General features: G+C 43.6%; 2 protein-coding genes across 5 annotated transcripts; one reads left to right on the forward strand and one right to left on the reverse strand.

Moving 5' to 3' along the window:
• Positions 1–1,193: 1,193 nt before the first annotated feature.
• Positions 1,194–10,944, forward strand: golm1 (golgi membrane protein 1). 3 transcript variants are annotated; one of them, NM_001140208.1, is given in 12 exon segments: positions 1,406–1,544; positions 4,477–4,487; positions 4,489–4,510; positions 4,512–4,613; positions 5,020–5,196; positions 6,109–6,163; positions 6,308–6,410; positions 6,560–6,677; positions 8,644–8,842; positions 9,093–9,260; positions 9,507–9,710; positions 10,001–10,944. In NM_001140208.1, coding segments are annotated over 11 exon segments (1,263 nt in total). In that variant the 5' UTR covers positions 1,406–1,544; positions 4,477–4,482; the 3' UTR covers positions 10,111–10,944.
• Positions 10,874–20,697, reverse strand: naa35 (N-alpha-acetyltransferase 35, NatC auxiliary subunit). 2 transcript variants are annotated; one of them, XM_014172173.2, is made up of 23 exons: positions 20,432–20,697; positions 19,695–19,823; positions 19,131–19,164; positions 18,854–18,971; positions 18,614–18,688; positions 18,340–18,507; positions 16,530–16,596; positions 16,372–16,415; positions 16,079–16,129; positions 14,474–14,557; positions 14,164–14,278; positions 13,842–14,020; positions 13,639–13,698; positions 13,451–13,557; positions 13,150–13,216; positions 12,830–12,928; positions 12,509–12,687; positions 12,264–12,409; positions 12,087–12,154; positions 11,820–11,960; positions 11,544–11,666; positions 11,357–11,437; positions 10,874–11,270 (listed from the first exon to the last, which is right to left on the reverse strand). In XM_014172173.2, exons 2-23 carry the CDS (start codon positions 19,813–19,815, stop codon positions 11,211–11,213), a joined length of 2,187 nt encoding a protein of 728 aa, XP_014027648.1. In that variant the 5' UTR covers positions 19,816–19,823; positions 20,432–20,697; the 3' UTR covers positions 10,874–11,210. The 2 variants fall into 2 exon arrangements, with proteins under 2 accessions (XP_014027648.1, XP_014027649.1); XM_014172174.2 differs by having other exon boundaries at positions 18,854–18,968; positions 20,432–20,509.
• Between the last annotated feature and the right edge of the window lie 1,313 nt (positions 20,698–22,010).

Consider the following 22,010-nt stretch of genomic DNA (forward strand, 5'->3'; position numbering starts at 1 on the left):
TGTATTTCCCAGTAACAGTAACACTTAGGTGTGATTTGACCCTATTGGTCAAAATGTTCCCTTCAGTCTCTCTCCACATGTTGAACACAATGTACCTGTGTTCTTTCTGCAGGTGTATTTATTGCATTATACACAAGTGGTGCTGGTTTTACTGTCTTGTTGAGGGTGGCAGAGCAAATCGTGTAGGCCCTGGAACAATTTTGATTACATTGGAAGCTGACCGTCTACCTTGACTTTGTTGTGGTGACGGTGTCCATTCTATATTACCATCTTTAGACTTCCATGTCCTCTCGTCTCTGGATGATGGTTGTTGCATGCGCTCTCATCTGATGGAGGGGATGGTATGGCAGACTCCCCTGAATCCTCTTCACCAAAGAAAAATGCACAATCTGGATCATCAACAGCATTGTCCTCTATCTCTGAAATGTCCTCTGTCTCTGAAACCTCTTCTATTTTACTGTCACAGTCCAGAATTTGTGATTAGGCTTCATTCACTGAAAATCTTTTGGAGCTCATTTTTGAGTGTCTGTGTCAGAGATCGCGCAAAGAAAGAGAAGCTTGGGAAAGCTCCTTTTCACCCAAACATAATTGTAAAAACAAATTACATCAAAGACACTTGTTTAATTTGGACCTGTGGAAATATCTATACAGATGAAAGCCTCCGGGTCAAAATGACCCACAACATGTTTGTATACAAAATCTACACAGACTTTCCACAACACATCAGTGTGTCTACATTTTGAAGTTAGGCTCATGACTTTAAATGAGGAAAACTCATTTAATTCCATGGAGAAAAAGAGACAACTTGTATTTTAGACAACTCAAAAGTGGAAATGGGTAAAATTGACCCGCAACATAATAGGAGGGTTAAGGTATCTTTCCTTATACTCAAGTATGACAATTGGGTACTTTTTCTTCCACTGCTATCAATTTCTATGGTTTAGCGCAGTAGTGCGAAAAGGGCGTCCTTGATTAGAGGGGAAAAATGAAAACCAGAAGTGTAAGTCTCCTCAAAATGTCTGGGAGGAAAAGTAAAAAAATTAATTCAAAAAAAGATTGTACTAAAGGTACAGTTGATAAAGTATGTCCTTTCAATTTGGCATCCATGCCATTTTCTTGTTTTGTTTGTCTCTAACGTGGTTGTATACACATTCCATGGGACTACTACTTGCAGAGAAGGGCTGATACAGCTTCCAAAGATGGCTGCCTGCTACTTTTAGCAGGATCGGTGGTATCCGGGATATTGGGTACGTACCCACTCTGAGGTTACCCAATTAAAGTAGGTTGTGGACGTCCCAAGGAAATCGAATAGCACTAACCCTTGTTGCAGTGTTGGCATCACTAGACTCCACTTCCGCGTTTTCAAGCAAGCCAGCTAAACATCACAGCTTCCGCCCCCTCCCAACGAGAATGGAAATCAGACTGAAACAGTGCTGAATATTAATTGAACTAGCTATGTAAAGAGTCTCGTAGCTAGCTTATAAAGTGGACGGACCATTCACTGTCAAAACATATCCTTGCTTAAACAGTGAAGCAGCTTTCAGGTAAGATTTGTCAACAACTAGCTACGCTAGCTAGCCTAAACTGTTGTTAGCTAGCATAAAGGTTGGCTACTGTACATGAATCAGAGGCACATAGGTATTTATCAGAGGCAGACTCAGATGTTGATGACCTGAGATTTGCTCTGTGTTACCCTCACTTTTCAGAATACATTTCACTGATTCAAAATATCATAGTTAGCTAAGCTAAAGTTGTAACCATATCCAGATATTATATTCTAGCTATCTACTAACGTCGTTAACTAGGCTACATCATGCTAACGTTTGCCGTTTTAGCCACATAACTAGGTAACTAATTTGTCTGTTCTGCCAACTATTCAAAAATAGTTTTTTTTTTATCATGTCCGATCACTGTTTTCTAATTACTTTAAACAAATCAGATTAATCTGACCTAATTAGCGACCAATACATTAGGCCACACAATAACCCATATCGTTGAGTTTAATCAGCTACTGTTAAAGGCGCTTAGCCTCGTACGAACCATCCTGACTTCGCGGATACCTTGACGCGAAACAATGTGAGGTCGCGAGATCAGGATGGTTCGTACGAGGTTATGAGTCTCTTACTCGCGCTAGCTTGAACTGGTTGTTTTACTGTCCTTGTAGTATGTACACTGAACAAAAATATAAACGCAACATGCAACAATTTCACAGCTCATATAAGGAAATCAGTCAATTTAAATAAATTAATTAGGCCCTAATCTACGTATTTCACATGACTGGGAATACAGATCTGCATAGGTTGGTCACAGATACCTTTTTAAAAGTAGGGTCGTGGATGAGAAAACCAGTCAGTATCTGTTGTGACCACTATTTGCCTCATGGAGCGCAACACATCTCCTTCACATAGAGTTGATCAGGCTGTTGATTGTGGCCTGTGAAACGTTGTTCCACTTATCTTCAATGGTTGTGCGAAGTGGCTGGATATTGGCAGGAACTGGAACACACTGTCGAACACGTCGATCCAGAGCATCCCTAACATGCTCAATAGGTGAGATGTCTGGTGAGTATGCAGCCAATGGAAGACATTTTCAGCTTCCAGGAATTGTGTACAGATCCTTGTGACATGGGGCATGTCATTTCATGCTGAAACATCATGAGGTGATCTCGGCAGATGAATGGCACGACAGCCTCAGGATTTCGTCACAGTATCTCTGTGCATTCAAATCGCCATCAATAAAATGCAATTGTGTTCATTATCCGTAGCTCATGGCTCCCCATACCATAACCCCACCGCCACTATGGGGCACTCGGTTCACAACGTTGACATCAGCAACCTGCTCGCCCACACGACGCCAGAGTGCCATCTGCCCGGTACAGCTGAAACCGGGATTCATCTGTAAAGAGCACACTTCTCCAGCGTCCCAGTGAGCACTTGCCCACTGAAGTCAGTTACGACACCGAAATGCAGTCAGGTCAAGACTCTGGTGAGGACTACGAGCATGATGATGAACTTCCCTGAAACGGTTTCAGAATTTATTCGGTTGGTCAAACCCACTGTTTCATCAGCTGTCCGGGTGGCTGTTCTCAGATTATCCCGCAGGTGAAGAAGCCGGATGTGGAGGTCCTGGGCTGTTGTGGTTACACGTGGTCTGCAGTTGTGAGGCCAGTTGGACATACTGCCAAATTCTCTAAATTTACATTGCAGGAGGCTTATGGTAAAGAAATTAAGATTAAATTCTCTGGCAACAGCTCTTGTGGACATTTTCAGTCAGCGTGCCAATTGCACGCTCCCTCAATTTGAGACATCTGTGGTATTGTTGTGACAAAACAGCACATTTTAGTGGCCTTTTAATGTCCCCAGCACAAGTTGCACCTGTGTAATGAAAATGCTGTTTAATCAGCCTTTTGATATGCCCCAGCTGTCAGTTGGATGGATTATCGTTGGTAAATGAGAAATGTTCACTAACAGTGATGTAAGCAAATTTGTGCAGTTTTAGAGATTAACTTTTTGTGCATATGGGACATTTCTGAAATGTTTTATTTCAGCTCATGAAACATGGAACCATCACTTTACATGTTGCGTTTATATTAAGTATGGTGAGGTGGCTACTTTCTCCTGACATTACCGTGGTTTGAGCAAGCCCCATTAGCAGTATTGTTAGCTAGCTAATCGGATAGCTATCATTACCTATGTAGATATGGTTTGACAGAGGTAGGTAATTTGTTAATCGTGAAGCATGATTCATGATTTGCATGCTCTTCCAGTTGAGTTGGTTTCATGCAAGTAAGGTTAGAGTTAGTCTCTCTTGTCTTGCATTATCAGCTCCCTATAATCCCAGATACTAACAATGGTGATCTTGACAATAAAGCTGTTCCTGTACCAGTTATTTGCATTGACTAACTTGAGAGGCAGACACACAGTACAGACCTGAGCACAACACAGCTTATGACATGCAAGAAACCCGAAACCTTCTGCCAAGAACTCATGTAAAAAAGGTCTACCCAAACCTATTTCACAGCACACCCACCAAGGACTGTAGACACCCAGACTTAAAGGGATACTTCTGGATTTTGGCAATGAAGCCCCTTATCTAGTTTCCCAGAGACAGATGAACTCATGATAACATAAAAATTGTGTCTCTGCATCCAGTATGAAGGAAGTTAGAGGTAATTTTGCAAGTCAATGCTAACTAGCGTTAGCGCAATGACTGGAAGTCCATCGTGTATATACTAGCATGTTAGCAGTTACCATAGACTTTGTCATTGGTCTAACGCTAGTTAACAATTTCCTTCAAACTGCACGCAGAGACCTCCGAGTATATCTTGACTCTGGGGAAGTAGATAAAGGGCTTCATTGTCAAAATCCTCAAGTATCCCTTTAGCTTTTCACTGAACTGCATGACAGATTTTATGCCCTGTTGTCACTAGGGTTCTGTTTTTTAGGTGTTTAACCAATCACTCTCACTCGTCTTCAGGAGGCAATGGGGGGGGTTGGGTAATGGTCGTCGAGGGGGGGCGGTCTCCTCCTCTTATGATTGGTGCTCTGATCGCTTGTGTCCTCGTCCTGGGTTTCAACTACTGGGTGTCGAACTCACGGATCTTGGAGTTACAGGTGTGTGTGTGATCTTTAATCAAATATATTTATAACTAAACCAAGATAGTTAATCGGTGTTGTTTACAGTGGGGGGTGTAACTAATGGCTGGAGTTAGGGTTTAGGTTTAGAGAAGGGCATAAACTAATCCCAGGGTTACAGTCTGTGTTTTTGAAGTGTATTGGAAACAAGGCCGAGCCTGTTGGAGAAGTTGTATGGAGAAAGGCAAGCTGTTTAGATGAATGAATATGGTAAGCTGAAGTATGTGATTTGAACAAGGGCCATGTCACAGAGAGCAGAATGAGTGAGCTAATTTTGTAACGCTTTTTAAGTGTTTAAAGAACAGGGTTTGATTCTCCAAGCCTTTGTTTTGAATGATGCTACTCTGACCCTGTGACACCCTGTGTGTGCTGTGGTGGCGGGCAGACAAAGCTGTACGAGTTGGAGGCGCAGATGCGTCGGGCGGCGTCAGAGCGTGGTGCAGTGGAGGTGAAGAAGAACGAGTTCCAAGAAGAGATTCAGCGGCTGAAAGAGGAGAGCAGCCGCATGCAGAGCCTGAACAAGAGGCTGGAGGGAGTCCACAACACCTGTAGCCAGGAAAAGGTAGTTTACTGTACTGGAGTGTACTCACCTGAGCACTGCATCATAGATGGACGCATAATACACACCTGAGCACAACACCACTTCTAACTTGCACACACACAGTTGTTCATCAACACGCAACCCTCAGGACAACGCAACATGTAAAGTGTGACCAACACATTTGTATATTCTAAACGTCATTGAATTACTGCTAGGGATTTTTCTGCCATTGAAAAGTCTAAACGGTGTAATAAAAGAATGATACATTTTCAGGCTGGAAAAACACTGTAAACTTAAATGACTTAAACCAGAGATGAAATATGTAGAAAAGATAACTTACCTATATATTTTTCTAATATTAATCTTTGAGATTTTACAATCACCTAAATAAAAGTTAGACTGGGAGAATTGAAAATTCCAAAAAAGGAATTTAGCAGTATTGATTTTATGTTTGCGTAAAAGAACACCGCATTAGCCAGGGTGAATTGCAGGACATTTGCTTTAAAACGGCAACAGTTTCTCTCAGCTCCATGGCAAAATGTGTAGAATTGCAGGAAATTCACTTTGTAGTTTTGAACGTTCCTCTCAGCTCCATGTAGAAATTAGTAGAATTGCAGGAAATTGGCTTGATAATGTAAAAAAAAAAAATGGGGCCTCTAAAATTAGTACTATCAGTTTCTTTGTGATCAAGGATTGTACTGAGTTGCCCATACTGTATACGCCACCTTGCTGGTAGCCAGTCCTGAGTTTCCCTCACTCAGATAGGTACACTGACCTACAGATGAAGGAACCTATTGTTTATGGAGTGTGTTTGTGTGAATTCCCAGTAAAGGTGTGGTACCATGGCAGCATGGAAAGGGAATTGTGACCATCTGAGTACCTACTGGGTTCACACACACAGATAAAAAAAAAGAGTCGTCTGTTTTCCTTTAGGCAAGCCAACTGATAAATATATCGTCCAGCACCAAAGCAATACAGGACCTGAAAAGTAAGACACTTTTTTTTGTGCTTCTGCCTACCTGTCTCTTTTCTGTCTTCAGTGTTGTGAAATCTCAGTCTCTTAATATCCACCAAAGTTTATTTTTTTATCCCCAGTCAGGACTTAATACTACCTGTGAATTTGTCTCTGCAGGTCAGTTAAATGAGCTAAATGAGGACCTGGGTAAAGTTCAGAAAGAATTCCAGAGTTGCCAAGGCAATCTGAACACCCTGAACAAAAAACTCACCTATGACATGTAAGGCCCTCTATTATACACAGTCCAGCCATTTATGGAGCGTGTATGACAGATAATCATGCATCACACTTTTACGGTCTTATGTGACCTTGTCAGAGGTAATTTATCAAATCTTAATGTGCAAGTAATAACATGTGGTGTTTGTGTAGGACTCAGTGTAACACTCAGATACTAGCACAGAGGGAGGACTGTGCTGAAATGGTGGCTGCAGCCAAGCAGGAAGTTCAAAAGAAACTGGAGATGAAGAACCCAGCAGTGTCCTCCCAGGTAAACCGGTAACCATGTTCAACGCTCACATCAACTAGATTTAGCTGTGGGACAAGGTTTTTCTTGAGCGGATGGTTGGAACACAATAGTTTGTAGACTGCAAATTGACCGCAAGAAGCCCAAACAGATCATATTTGACAAAATATATTTCACGTCTATCTATTACGCGTGGGAATACTTGAACAAAATTAAAATCAATTGGTGCTATAACAAAAATGTTTTGCTCAACTTGAGGGGCCAAATAAAATAATTTTGCCAGTTGGAGAACCCTGTTGTAGACCTTACCTATCCCCCATTTAACTGGCTCACTCATTAAGTACATCCAGGGATTTGACTCACAATCAGAACATTACCCGACATGACCCTGAACAGTGGCTGCCTGGCAAAAGTCCCAACACAATTTCCATAATCTGACATACTGAGTTTAGTTCTTTGTATCGATACACCACTGTTAAGACCCTCATGCAGTATAGCTTGGCTGACCTGTGTGTGTGCACACAGTGGTGAGAAAAGGTATGTGAACCCTTTGGAATTACCTGGATTTCTGCATGAATTGGTCATGATCTGCTCTTCATCTAAGTCACAACGATAGACAAACACAGTCTGCTTAAACTAATAACACAAACAATTATACATTTTAATTGAACACACCGTGTAAACATTCACAGTGCAGGGTGGAAAAAGTATGTGAACCCTTGGATTTAATAACTGGTTGACCCTCCTTTGGCAGCAATAACCTCAACCAAATGTTTTCTATAGTTGCGGATCAGACCTGCACAACGGTCAGGAGGAATTTTGGACCATTCCTCTTTACAAAACTGTTTCAGTTCAGCAATATTCTTGGGATGTCTGGGGTGAACTGCTCTCGATGTCATGCTACAGTCAGGAATCTGACTGGGCCACTCCAGAAGGCATATTTTCTTCTGTTGAAGCCATTCTGTGATTGATTTACTTCTGTGTTTTGGGCCATTGCATCACCCAACTTCTGAGCTTCAATTGTTGGGTGGATAGCCTTTCATTCTCCTGCAAAATGTCTTGATAAACTTGTGAATTCATTTTTCCATCAACGACAGCAAGCTGTCCAGGCCCTGAGGCAGCCCCAAACCATGATGCTCCCTCCACCATACTTTACAGTTGGGATGAGGTTTTGATGTTGGTGCTTTGCCTTCTTTTCTCCACATAGTGTTGTGTGTTCCTTCCAAACAACTCAACTTTAGTTCCACAGAATATTTTGCCAGTAGCGCTGGGAACATCCAGGTGCTTTTTTAGAAATTTCAGACGTGCAGCCATGTTGTTTTTGGACAGCGGTGACTTCTTCCGTGGTGTCCTCCCATGAACACCATTCTTGTTTAGTCTTATGTATCGTAGACTCATCGAGATGTTAGCATGGGCCAGAGATTTCCGTAAGTCTTTAGCTGACACTCTAGGATTCTTCTTAACCTCATTGAGCATTCTGCGCTGTGCTCTTACATCTTTGCAGGACGGCCACTCCTAGGGAGAGGAGCAACAGTGCTGAACTTTTATAGGCAATTCGTCTTACCGTGGACTGATTAACCTCAAGGTGTTTAGAGATACTTTTGTAACCCTTTCCAACATTATGCAAGTCAATAAATCTTAATCTTAGGTGTTCTGAGATCTTTTGTTCAAGGCATGGTTAGCTGACTCCTGATTCAAATTTTATTGGTTTAGCAGATGTTATTGCGGGTGTAGCGACATGTTTGTGCTTCTAGTTCCCGACAGTGCAGCAATTTTCTTTTGGAGGAGTCATTAGCCTAGGGGTTCACATACTTTTTCCAACCTACACTGTGAATGTTTAAATTATGTATTCAATATAGACAAGAAAAATGCAATTTGTCTTATGACTTAATACATTTTCTTGCCACTGTCATTAGTGGTTTTGTTTGGTAAATAAAAAATACACAAGATGGTATGAAATTGGATACAAATGACTGTATTTTCCCTGCAGACAAATGCCGCACCCACACAGAAAATTGGCTCCACTGAGGTGGGCGTGTCAGATAAAGAGGGGCCTGGGAAGGCAGGGCTGGATGACACTAAGACCACTCCTGTCCACGGCCACACCCCTGAACCATCAGCGGCCAAAGGTCCTGCAGTGGACCTCAAAACCTCAGAGCTGGAGACCAATGAGATCGCAGTAGACAAAGGTACAGGACAAGATGGCTGCTCTCATTGAGAGTGGAAGGATCTGGGCCAATAAGACAATTTCATACCAGCTCTCCCACTTCCTTATCAACTCATCTTTGACATGACATTACATACACACCATTTATACCACAGTCATATTCACCATTACCCCTTAGGCAAGTACAACACGTCTTGAATTGGTAGTTTTGTTTCTGAGAGGCTGACATGTGTATGTTGTCTGATACGAACTGGATGCTGCCCTTTGTCTAGCTCTCGACACTCCTGCGCTATCCCCTAAAGAGTCCCTGCCCTCCGCTGATGCTAAGGGGGACCAACCGGGGCCTGTAGAGGGGGCCAGTAAGCCCCAGAAAAATAACCTGTCCGAGGACACGGAGCTGGAGGTGATGGACACACACGGAGGAGAGCCTCAGATAGAGGGTATGACTCGCACAGCCTCAACCCTGCACCCACCATCTCAGAAACTGTACAACCTCCTCCATACCAGACGTTCCACAAGTCCAGGGAGGATAAGCCAGTTTGTTCCGTCATAATCATAAAATAGTATACTTTGTGTGAAAGTATCTAAAATGGGAAATAGTGAAACCTAGTATTGCCAAGGTTTTTGCCTTTACAGAGTCAAAGATGTGAGAAATGTAAACGGACGGCAATCTTTTTCCCCTCCAGATGCCGACCCTGGTGCTGATGACATTCAGCTTAGTCCTGATGCCGACCCTGGTGCTGATGACATTCAGCTTAGCCAGTGGAAGGAAGAAGAGGCTCCTATTGGTCAGGAGAAGGTGGAGGATCCTGAGGAGGATTACGATGCAGACAAGCCGATAGTGGGCGGGGTCTACCCAGACCAACGGAACCAGATGGCTGAGAACATAGGTGGGTCACACTCGTATGGGGTGGGGGGGTCCTAACCATCCCACTCGGGTGGGGGGGTGGGTCCTAACCATCCCACTCGGGTGGGGGGGGGGGTCCTAACCATCCCACTCGGGGGGGGGTCCTAACATCCCACTCGGGTGGGGGTCCTAACCAAACTTCACATTTCTCTAGTAAAGGCTACTTATCGTAATGAACGATGTCAGCAAAATGCCTGCGATAAGTGATTGGTATAGTTGGTGTATCGTCCCAGCTCTAATGTATAGTAAAGATGCTGATGTGTTCACTCGTAGATAAGGAGGCTGAACGGGAAATGCAGGAAGAGCTGGCGGACTACAACGGAGACGACGAGAATGAAGGAGAGTTTGAGGCTGACAAACAGGCAGAGCTCGCTCAGTTCTGAGGTAACACATACACAGTCTGTTTTAGTGAGATAAATATCTAATTTTTGGTCTTGTTAGGTGGTTGGAGAAAGGTGGGAGCTAAGACCCTCCTCCATTCACAATCCACTACCGAACCAGGGAGGGACTACAGCTTCTCAACAGAACTGTTGTCAAGACTACAGTCTGTGTAAGACTTCTGCTCTTTCAGTGAAAGCATCTCACGGTTCGCCTTAATATACTTAAGTCTTCTGCAGTGAATGTATAAAAACAGACTTTGGATCTCAGAACTGCTATGTGAAATGATAGTTTGTATGTGATAACAACCCAGATCGTGCTGTTAGAGAACTGTACTCCGATTTACTCATCTAATCAGCAATTCTGATTCACTCTTTAGTCTTGATAATGACTTCATGTGCAGTTAGTTACACTTAGCAGTTCTTACAGTAGTTTCATAAACCAATAGAAAATGAGATGTCATGCTGTATGACAATGTGAATAATGTTTTTGTTTTAAAATTTGAAATGTTTGCAGGGATCATTCAACCCTGCATAGTCAAAGCTTGATGGTCATGTGTCCTGCACACCATAGAATAACTATTTTGTAACTTGTTGGTAAAAGTGGCCTCTGTGCATCCTTGGTGTACCAGGCAGACCCACTACTGTAAATGTTTCAGATACGATTTTCTTTTTTTTATAGCCGACTCAAATGGAAATGATGGTTGAACATGAGTTAGATTTTTTTTCTATTTAGATTGTTACAATGGATTTGTTGCTTACTGAACTGTTAAATAATCTTTTTTTTATTGAGGAAATGTAGCACAGAAGGATGACAAAATAAATCATTTTAATACCATAGTCAGACAAGTCTGTTTTTGGTATTGTGAAGGATGTAGTTCTTCTGTCCTTTGGGATGTCTGGTATTTGTAGTCCTTTGTGGGTCAGGACCAAAAAGACAATTGGGTAAAGGATGATCTTGTCCTGGTCAACCAACTTCAGACACTGTCTCCCTCTGTCCTATCATAGCGACCACAGTTACGCAGATGGAAAAAGCTGGTGTACGGAGACCGGGTCAGGGAGGTGGGTACTGGGTATGAGTTGTCATAGTAATGCAGGGCTCTGATTCAGATGATCTTGACCACAGGGAAGTACTTGTGAGTGGAGAAATCAAACTCCGGTAGTACCTAGAAATGGGGAGTACCATTTGATCACAATGTTTCAATTTCCCAATATATTTTGTAGTGTGTTTTGCTCCTTGCATTGTTGTTACCTTTGTCTCCTTCTTGTGCCCGCCGGCAAGTAGCTTCATGACCACAATGTTGGGTTTGGCCACTTTTAGAATGCGATTCACCTGCAACAATTAGCAACACACACACACACACAAAAAAAAACACATTTAGACCCACAAACTTGAGGCACAACCTCTGTCACTATTAGGTATTAAAGAGCTTACTGACCTCTGGGTCAGGGCTGGGGACGTTCTCCAGGATCAGTTTGGCCTGCTGGAAATGTTTACTGGCCGCCATGTAGAGGTCAGCTGACTGAGGAGGAGGACTGTACTTCTTCAGATCAGACATCTCCTACAGACGACATAAACCGAGAGGCACAGGTCGTCTTTTTAATTTCCGCTGTAACATTTAATTCCTGAGATATTCTGTGCAGCATGTCTGCAATTTAAGTCAACCTGGAATGCACACAATCAGAGCTAGCAACGGTTAGTAACACTACAGTACCTTGAACTGGACGTAATGGACTGGCGGGGGAGTGACCACACTGTTGAAGGGGGCAAAGCGATGCTCGTAGCGCACCTGCTCGCTGTCCAACTCAAACTGCGGCTTCCGCACCTTTCCATCCATATCCAGGGCTATCATAGTCTGCACCAACAGACAGGAGTTCAGTGTGTGTGTGTGTGTAGTCTTGATAGAAAATGGGACTGCAACTGAGCCAGGACAGAGAACACGTAACATGTTTAGGACAAGTGTGTGTGTGTGTACACTTACCTTGTACATGCCAGCACACATGTTTTGGTAGGCTTGGCTCATGGTGATTTCTCTGCTGAGGGGGCGAGCTGCAGGCGAAAACACATCCTTATTGAGGAGCATGTTACGGATGGGTGGCAGCAGTGTAGTACCAGATGGATTAAATTCAATGTAAATAATGTATGATTTAATCCTGACCTCCTTGACCCTTCTTCTTCTTCTTGATTTTCTTGCTGCTGCGTCCTTTCTGCTGCTCCTCCAGGAGGCGCTCCTCAGCCATCTGAGAGCTGTCCGCCCGACTCAGAGTGGACATGAGCCATGCATACAGGAACTCTGACAGATACCTACACACCACCTCAGTCAAGCATACCTCAATCAAGTGAACACCGAACATATTTTCTTACAGCACAAATCGGTCAAGTGTACACATGGCACACGCTCACCAGTAGATGTAGTAGTACTCGTGCATGCTGTAGAGTTCCAGCTCGAAGCCGCTGAGCAGGTACTGGATCATGATGCGCAGGTTGTGGTAGAGGACCCAGGTGCCCAGGCAGGCCAGGTGCTGTCTCTGGGGCTCCAGCTTCATCAGCAGGCTGTGCAGCGCCGCGTCCACCTTCTCTGCCTGCAGGGGGCGCCCCCACACCACAGTCAACCACAGGAGAACAGCAACATACAGTCGAGCACGCCCACACACACATTAGATCATTTACATCGCTAAACAGCAATGCATACTCATACGGTCTCTCTCTCTCACACACACACACCTCATCCTGCAGTGTGGCAAACTCCTCCAGGATGTGGCCTAGTTTGTCTCTCTGCCGAGCGCGGTTGTGTCCGTGAATCTGGATGAGACTGCAAAAGGGCTGCAGGGAAACAGTCCAGGGTTGTTTTACTCCATTGTTTGGAAACAATATTATGTTGATATTAAGGACTGTCAGAGCCACAGCTTCATCTATGCATGAGTGGTTACATTTCCCCTTATGCTAACCAAGTGGAGGGGATGCCATTTGGGCTGGAAAAAACAAATGAAGGATTGTGGCATTAATATAGAGAAGATGTATTGGAACGCAGCCAGTTGACTTACCCTCGAGCAGTGTGCGACAAAGGAATCAATGTAGTCCTTGGCCTGGTGGTTATTATACAGGCAGCACCTGCAGAGGCAGCACATGGATCAGTCAGTTCCAAAGACAGAGGTAGAGTTAGAGCTTGAACTCGAATACCTCAGAAATGCATCCTTATTTCCTTGAGATATTTGAACGCAAGATTGCCACCATATTACAAATACCAATTCAGATCTCTAACGACTTCTAGGAAGGAAGGATGCATTTCTAAAGCATTTGAAGGTAGGGCCATAGAAAGAAGCACTCCAATCTTCTATGACTTACTTTGAGGAGAGCACTGGTGGGCTGACAAAGTACCTCAGAGCATCTTTGATCATGTCCTGCATTGGTTGGGTCCCAAACACTTTCTTATTATCGATCAGAAACGTTGTCTAGAGACAGGGAGAGGATTCATCAGAACTGGATCAGAGAATTGTCCAGATGCACCAATCATGAGGGAGAATGTTCCTTACCTGCAGCAGAGACCTGGAGAGGACACAGGGGGACTGCTCACTGAACTCACAGAAAAAGTCCTGGAAGAATATTTAAACGACATTACTACAACCTTTAACAAATGGTCGAACAGGCAAACCATTATACAAGTATTGTCAGAATGTAATATTGAAGTACAATAGTATTGTCAAAATTATTCTTGTAGTATTTACAGATGTAGTACCAGAATTCCATGTAGGTTAGTTGTGTTGATGACCTCGCACACGGTCTTAATGCGGTCGATGAGCTTGCTGAAGTAGTTGACCATCTCCTCCCTTTTGATGATCTTGGCGTAGCGGGGGAAGGTGGGGGGCAGCAGTCTCTGGTTCACAAGTGGTTCAAACCCCATCATGATTGGGTGATCTGGAACGCAGGGGGAGGTCAGGGTTCACAACTGTGACTGGTTCACTTGCAGTTAGAGTTTTTCTAAGTGAGTGTAGAATTCATTTTATGGTAGTGAGTGACACATTGGGCCTTGGTGCCATTGTGGAGTGTGTGGGTGTTACCTCCTTTAGTAGTATCGTTCTGGGACTGAATGCCATGTTCGATGCTGGAGCGGAGGGCTGGGAGGAGATCTGCCGCCTGCTGCATGAGTTTCTGAGCTTCACTCACTGAGCTGGTCTGACAGAGCCAACATGACCAATAAAATAAATCAACCATTTGTTCCTTTTTTAGGAAAGCTAAGCTAAAAGTGTGTGGTGTGTTTCTACATCTGCATTGCTTGCTCTTTGGGGTTTAGGCTGGGTTTCTGTATAAGCACTTTGTGACATCTGTTGATGTAAAAAGGGCTTTATGAATACATTTTATTTGTGTTACCTCTTTTTTCGTGAAGGCGATCAGCGCTGTCAGTAGAAGGCGTGTGAACTTGATCCGACTGAAAAGTGCCAAACACTGCTGATGCTGAGAAAGGAGGCAGAGAAACAGGTTAACAACACAAGTCACTCACACACTATACAGTGTACAAAACATTAGAAACACCTGCTCATTCCATGACAGACTGACCAGGTGAAAGCTATGATTCCTTATTGATGTCACCTATTAAATCAGTGTAGATGAAGGGGAGGTGACAGGTTAAAGAAATATTTTTAAGCCTTGAGACAATTGAGACATGGATTGTGTATGTGTGCCATTCAGAGGGTGAATGGGCAAGACAAAATATTTAAGTGTCTTTGAACAGGGTATGGTAGTAGGTGCCAGGCACACCGGTTTGAGTTTATCAAGAACTGCAACGCTACTAAGTTTTTCATGCTCAACAGTTTCCTGTGTATCAAGAATGCTCCACCACCCACAGGACATCCAGCTAACTTGACAACTGTGGAAAGCATAGGAGTCAACAAGGCCAGCATCCCTGTGGAACGCTTTCGACACCTCGTAGAGTCCATGCCCCGACGAATTGTTAATATTAGGAAGGTGTTCCTAATGTTTTGTACTCTCAGTATCTTTGTAGGCACTAGGGACACAGATTTAGCTCTGTCGTAAAATGTCGATTTCGACCATCTAGAGACCTCTCCATTTTGGGGGATTGGTGCTTTATTTTAATTTTTTTACAGCTGCAAATTCCAGACTTGTCTCAATGAAAGGCTGCCTCATTCCCACGCTCTGGTGGACTGGCCAGGGCAGAAGGCAGGGGTAATAGATATTGCTAATCCCAAATGGACCCCTACACTGTAGCCTATGCACTCTGACAGAATTAGATGTAGAGATAAGGTTATAAGTTGTCCTCTGATAGGTTAGGAGGGAATCTCACCATATTGCTAACACCCATCAAATCCTCCATAGATCTCCACAAGTGCATAAGGTTTAGGGGTTGATTTGAGATTGGCCATAGATGCAGTAAAGAGGTCAAACCGTGGGGGATAGAAGGGGGATGCCGGATTGGCAAACATTCAACAAATCTAACAAAGTGGATAGATATGTCATATCCGTCCTGATTGATGTATTGCAACAGGTCCACAAAGTGGATACTAAAGTCAGATTTTGATATTTGGCTATTTTCGCTGCATAACATTTAGAAGTTGTTCCTTTTCAGGTTTAGAAGAAGTAATTGCTAAATGCTAACTCCCGTTCTTATAAGCTGATAGCATAGCTAGCATTCAGAAATCGGTGGTGGTAGACAAAGTACTTTTTAACTGTAATGCATTTGATTGGTGACGCTGACATGAACATGTATTGGGGTTGACATCCATACCAGCTTTATACTGAGATGTTTACCTCAACATAGTGTGGAATACACATAGGCTATTGTTTCTAAATGTAGGCACATTTTACTGGGGGGCAGTTAGGAGATTCAGGATCTTTCCCCCATGCATTTCTATTGTTTGGTTTGTGTTCCATTGACAGCTTTACCGCATCTATTGGATGGGAGAGATGATGGGATGGACTGGTTGATATAGTCAGAGACAGAGTGACTGATAGTCTTACCTCCAACTCTACCTCCGGGTCCCGCTGCTCACCCTGGCGACTGCGTGTGCTCTACAGGAGATGAAGGAGAGCGAGGAAGAGGAGAACGTGTGACGGACGAGCTGTGGAGTTACGTTAGTGGCACAGAGAGTTGTATACACTAGCGGCCATCTCAGCTAAGTATCAGATACATTATTTAGTCGTGTATTTCGTCACTCTGCCAGAGTCTAGTCGTGTTCAGTTGTTAGCTGTATTCGCACCGGTTGTGAGAGTTCACGTGTAAGTGGATGGTGAAGACAGTAGTATGCATGTACCTTAACTTTCCTCTGTAACTCATCCTCCACATCCTTTAGCATACCTGTTGGTGCCATTGACATGTATAAAGTTAACTTGGCACACACACACATCACTACATTATTATTTTATACCTGCAATGCCAAACATGGAAATTAAGCCACCATATGAAAATCACCTGTAACCCGCAGGTCTGTCACATTGTTGGCCATCTTGAAGCCGTACGTCATGGCCTGGAAATCTTCCTAGAGACAGGACATAGAACAGGATCTTAAATATTATACCTAGAACTAAACTAAGTGTTTCAGATCAGAAGACCTAGGAGGAATAGGGGACATACAGTGCATTTGGAAAGTATTCAGACCCCTTGACTTTTTCCACATTTTGTTAAGTTACATCCTTATTCTAAATTGATTAAATAAAACATTTTACTCAGCAATCTACACACAATACCCCATAATGACAAAGAGAAAACAGGTTAGACATTTTTACAAATGTATTACAAATAAGAAAACAGAAATACCTTATTTATTCAGACCCTTTGCTATGAGACTCGGAATTGAGCTCAAGTGCATCCTGTTTCCATTGATCATCCTTGATGTTTCCACTTGTGGTACATTAAACTGATTTGACATGATTTGGATAAGCACACTCCTGTCTATATAAGGTCCCACAGTTGACAGTGCATGTCGGAGCAAAAACCCACCATGAGGTCCGAGACACAGGTCTGGGGAAGGATACCAAAACATTTCTGCAGCATTGAAGCACCCCAACACAGTGGCCTCATCATTCTTAAATGGAACCAGTTTGGAACCACCAAGACTCTTCCTAGAGCTGGCCACACAGCCAAACTGAGCAATCGGGGAGAAGGGCCTTGGTCAGGGAGGTGAACACAATGGTCACTCTGACATAGCTCCAGAGTTCCTCTGTGGAGATGGGAGAACCTTCCAGTAGAACAACATTCTCAGCAGCACTCCACCAATCAGGCCTTTATGGCAGAGTGGCCAGTCGGAAGCCACTCCTCAGTAAAAGGCACATGTCAGCCCGCTTGGAGTTTGCCAAAAGGCACCTAAAGGATTCAGACCATGAGAAACAAGATTCTCTGGTCTGGTGAAACCAAGATTTAATTGGCAGCATCATGCTGTGGGGATGTTTTTCAGTGGCAGGGACTGGGAGACTAGTCAGGATCGAGGAAAAGATGAACAGAGCAAAGTACAGATAGATCCTTGATGAAAATCTGCTCCAGAGCACTAAGGACCTCAGACTGGGGCGAAGGGCCATTTTCCTGTTGGAAGGTGAACCTAAGCACACAGCCAAGACAATGCAAGAGTGGCTTCGGACAAGTCTTTGAATGTCCTTCAGTGGGCCAGCCAGAGCCTGGACTTGAACCCGATCATCTCTGGAGAGAACTGAAAATAGCTGTGCTGTGACAATCCCCATCCAACCAGGATCTACAGAGAAGAATGGGAGAAACTCCCCAAATACAGGTGTGCCAAGCTTGCAGCATCATACCCAAGAAGACTCGAGGCTGTAATCGCTGCCAAAGGTGCTTCAACAAAGTACTGAGTAAAGGGTCTGAATACTTATGTAAATGTAATTTCATATATATATATATATATATATATATATATATATATATATATATATATGCAAACATTTCTAAAAACCTGTTTTTGCTTTGTCATTATGGGGAATTGTGTGTAGATTGATTAGGAGGAAAAAACAATAATCTATTTTAGAATAAGGCTGTAACGTAACAAAATGTGGAAAAAGTCAAGGGGTCTGAATACTTTCCGAATGCACTGTAGTTTGACTGTGTCCCATAGACGGGACTATAGGAGGTATAGAGACAGTTTGTGTTAACCTGGTCCCAGATCTGTTGGTGGTGTCTTGCCAATTTCTTTGGCATGACAGAGTGTGTGAGTGAGAGAGAGAGAGAGAGTGTGAATGTGTTCCGTGCAAAACCCCAAAGAGACCAAACGGCTTACCTCCTCAAACACAGCGGCTTTGTTGACCTTCTCGCGGGCGATGTCGCACACCTTGAGGATGCCCAGAGTGAAGGCCTTGAGGGCGGGGTCCTCGATCAGGTCGGGGTTGTGGACGTACAGGCAGGTGAACACTGTCTGGGCTAGGGAGTGACCCTCCAGCCAGGTGATCTACACACACACAAACAACTTAAAAGTACTTACGTTTGTTTTGATTGGTAATTATTATGCATAGTGGGTTGATGCAGTTTGGTAATGATAAGGAAATACAACTTACCAAGCAGCAGAAACAGGTGTCCATGATCCCAATCAGCTCAGGAAGACTGAGGTCCCTCACTCTGATAGCACCATCCTAGAGAGAAAGAGAGGAGAGAAGAGAAGAGAGCGCAACGACAGAGAGGAAAAGAAGGAGAGGTGGGGGAGAGTCTTAATGGACTATAATGCACCTCACTAAAGGTTCAACATAAAACCAACATTTTCATTTCACAGTCTGAAACTCCAGGACTCAGAGCCATACCTTGACTGCCTGTTCAAAGTTGAGGACTTTCCTGTTGACCTGATTGCCAATCATCCCTGCGTCCATCTTGGGGTCCATCATCTCAATGGCAGACATAGCCTCGAACAGGCCAAACCTGCTGAAAACGCTGCCATTAAAAGACCTAAAGCTGTGTGTGTGTTGTCTAGTGATAGATAGATGCATGTATATTGCAGCACTTCAGTATTTCACTAACACAACACATTTGAATGAATGGCCCAGAGAAGTGTGAGAAACAAACAGAAACACTCATACTCACAACTTGTCATGGAGCAACTCCCCAAGGTTGAGCTCTGTAAATACAACACATGAGAAAACAAATACAAGAGTGCTCAGCCATCTGAACTATAGTGATAAAAACCAGAGCAGTATATTTGTGTTACAGTAGTACAGTGTATAACACCCGTATGTATGAAGAGGTACACAGGAACTCATCCTCAAACAGGAGTTTGACTAAGGTGTGAATCCTAAGTTCCACTTAAGTAAAATGTTTACTTAGTCTTGTGCTGTTGTCAATGGGGTCAGCAGGTCATGCTAACCTGTGCCATCCAGCTTGCATTTCAGACTGGTGGCACCACGTTCCCAGAGCTGAAATCACTGGGTCTACATTAAGAATGACTTTACTGTATTGGCCTTTCTTTTACTGGTTGTGCAGATTTACCAGGGAAGGCATTTCAGAACTGTCCAGCAAACAAATGAGAGGAACAAGTATCATAAGCCCCCGACACAATTCAAATCATCAGCACATCCTGAAAAATGGTTTTAACGCATGTAACAGAACACACAGACAGACACACACACACACACACACATGAGTTTGTACCTTTGCATGCCCCTTTAAATTCATGTGTAACGTCCACCCAGTTTGCATTGTTCCTCATCTTCTCTGGGACACCCAGTCCCCATCCTACATCGTCATCCTCTACTGATGACTTCATCACCATGGTTACAGCTGAAAGTAAAACCAGTAGGTTGTCAAATTCAAATAAGATAAAAATGTATAGAGCTATTGATGCAATGATATCAAATGTATAATTTTAATTTTACCCATGTGTTGAGACTATACAGTGTTCGCTGACATGTACGTTGTTCACAAACATCATTTGAGTAAAACAAGGTTATATGGGTTCTGATGGAGTACAACAGTTTAACTCTGTCACCGAGGGAGGGTCCAAGGGGAACTCAGCAGGCTATCATTTCTGCCAGTCTGAGCTGACTGTGAGGTCTGTGGATTCATTCAATACGATAACTAGCTAACCGCAATTTGTAATGAGGCACCAGAGTCTGCTGTCATTTCAAAAGCTTGCCAGTGTTAATAGCTAGTTATGCTAAATATCTTTGCTACGGTTCTTTGCTAGTTGGAGCATAATAAATCAGTCGAGCTGGCTAATATTGACGATACTGTACTAGTACTGTAGCTAGCTAACGTTAACTAGTTTGGTCTCTTTGCATCAACACAAATGTTTAATCATACATACTACGCAATTGCATAAAACATTTTGGCATATTTTGGGGACATTTGATGGGATCTTTGCGTTGTAAAATCACATAACTACATACCTTGCTAGCTGCTAGATAGTCGTCCGAGGGTCCTCCTCCTTCTTCGGTGGGGTTTATCGGCGGTTGGCATCCAACGTGATGGTGCATTACCGCCATCTACTGTACCGGAGTGTGAGACAGGGAACGGGAGAAACTACATCCTACCTGCCAGCCCCGTTGCTCTTCAAAAATATAACAACATATCTAATGATGTTCTACTCAAAATACTCTTTAAACCAATTTCCCGTATCCCCTTCTCTCTCATAGATCTCAGCCTCTGTTTTTCCCTCTGATACTGCCCACACTGTAGCAATACCAGCTCCACGGTCTCTGTTTCCTGGCAATCACTTTCCTGTTGGATGCTTTCCTATCACATTTAAGGTCTTATTCAACTGGCTGCTCCCACCCTTAATCTTGTAAAAATAGCCTCCTCTCTTCTGTCCCTTCCTGCCGTCCCCCCCTCCCCGACTTTCCTTTGTACTTGAAATAGATGCCTGCCCTTAGTATCCCTATTCCACTGCTCCTGACATCTTTACACCATCACTGTCCATATCAGGCTTTTTGCCCCTGCCTTGCTCGTTGAAACTACAACATCAACATCCCCACTACCAAGTGCTTGTTTAGCCAGTAAATCAACTGCCTTGTTCCCCTCCAACCCCATATGGGCTGGGACACAAGTAAATCTTATCTGTAACCCATCTGTCTAATCCTGCCATGGGTTTGTAGCACCTCATAAAGCAGGTCTTGTCTGCTACGTGAGCTGGACTGGAGACTCTAACACTGCACACAAATCAGAGCAAATGTCTGGCTTGACTTCCTCCACCCACTGCAAGGCCAACAGTATGGCCATCAGCTCTGACATATATTCAGCTAGATGATCTGTTATACATTTCCTGACTTCCACCCCACATTCCTGCACTACAAATGCTGACCCAGTACGTCCTGTTCTTGGATCTTTTGAACCATCTGTGTAAATGGCAACAACATCCTGATACGTCTGCATACTGTGTATCTTAAACAAATCAGATGGATCAACACCCTCCCTATCTTTCTGTAGTCTCTCCAACACTTCTAGATCAACTACTGGAGGCAGGAGTAGCCATGGTGGATTCACAGGAATAGCTACCATTGGACTAAACTCCCTTCCATACAGTCCCATCTCCTTCGCCTGGGTATTACCCACCCAAAGCTCGTGTTCTGTCTTTGCTCATGTTCCCAGTGTGCCTGTAAAATCCCTTTTGCAGGATGAGACACCCCATGTCCCTGTAAATTGACCCAATAATTCATTGCCTGCTGCTGTCTCCTAATCTGCAATGGCATATCCCCCATCTCCACCTGTAGTGTAGCCACTGGGGACATTCGAAACGCCCCACTACATATTCTGAATCCTTGCTTCTGTATGACATCTAGCCTTTCCAATGAGGTCCGGGCTGCCGAACCATACGCTATACTGCCATAGTCTATTACAGATCGGATCAATGAGGAACACCCAACCCACCACTCCTTCCCTGTCAGACAGCCATCACGTTTAGCACCTTCTTACATTTTCCCACAACTCTCTCAATGTGTTGTGCTCAGGTTAGTCTAGTGTCAAAGTATA

This window comes from Salmo salar, chromosome ssa24, assembly GCF_905237065.1.
Source record: "Salmo salar chromosome ssa24, Ssal_v3.1, whole genome shotgun sequence".
Classification (NCBI taxonomy): domain Eukaryota; kingdom Metazoa; phylum Chordata; class Actinopteri; order Salmoniformes; family Salmonidae; genus Salmo; species Salmo salar.

What these genes read in the sequence shown, in the direction of transcription:
- golm1 (XM_045706571.1), top strand. Translation starts at nt 4,500, where the DNA reads ATGGTCGTCGAGGGGGGGCGGTCTCCTCCTCTTATGATTGGTGCTCTG. An exon ending in ACACCTGTAGCCAGGAAAAG is followed by an intron (nt 5,197 to 6,108) that starts GTAGTTTACTGT and finishes GTTTTCCTTTAG; the next exon opens with GCAAGCCAACTGATAAATAT. An exon ending in AGGAGAGCCTCAGATAGAGG is followed by an intron (nt 9,261 to 9,506) that starts GTATGACTCGCA and finishes TTTCCCCTCCAG; the next exon opens with ATGCCGACCCTGGTGCTGAT.
- naa35 (XM_014172173.2), bottom strand. Translation starts at nt 19,815, where the DNA reads ATGGTGATGAAGTCATCAGTAGAGGATGACGATGTAGGATGGGGACTG. An exon ending in GACAGACCTGCGGGTTACAG is followed by an intron (nt 16,416 to 16,529) that starts GTGATTTTCATA and finishes TGGCACCAACAG; the next exon opens with GTATGCTAAAGGATGTGGAG. An exon ending in TGTGTGCTGGCATGTACAAG is followed by an intron (nt 11,961 to 12,086) that starts GTAAGTGTACAC and finishes CTGTTGGTGCAG; the next exon opens with ACTATGATAGCCCTGGATAT.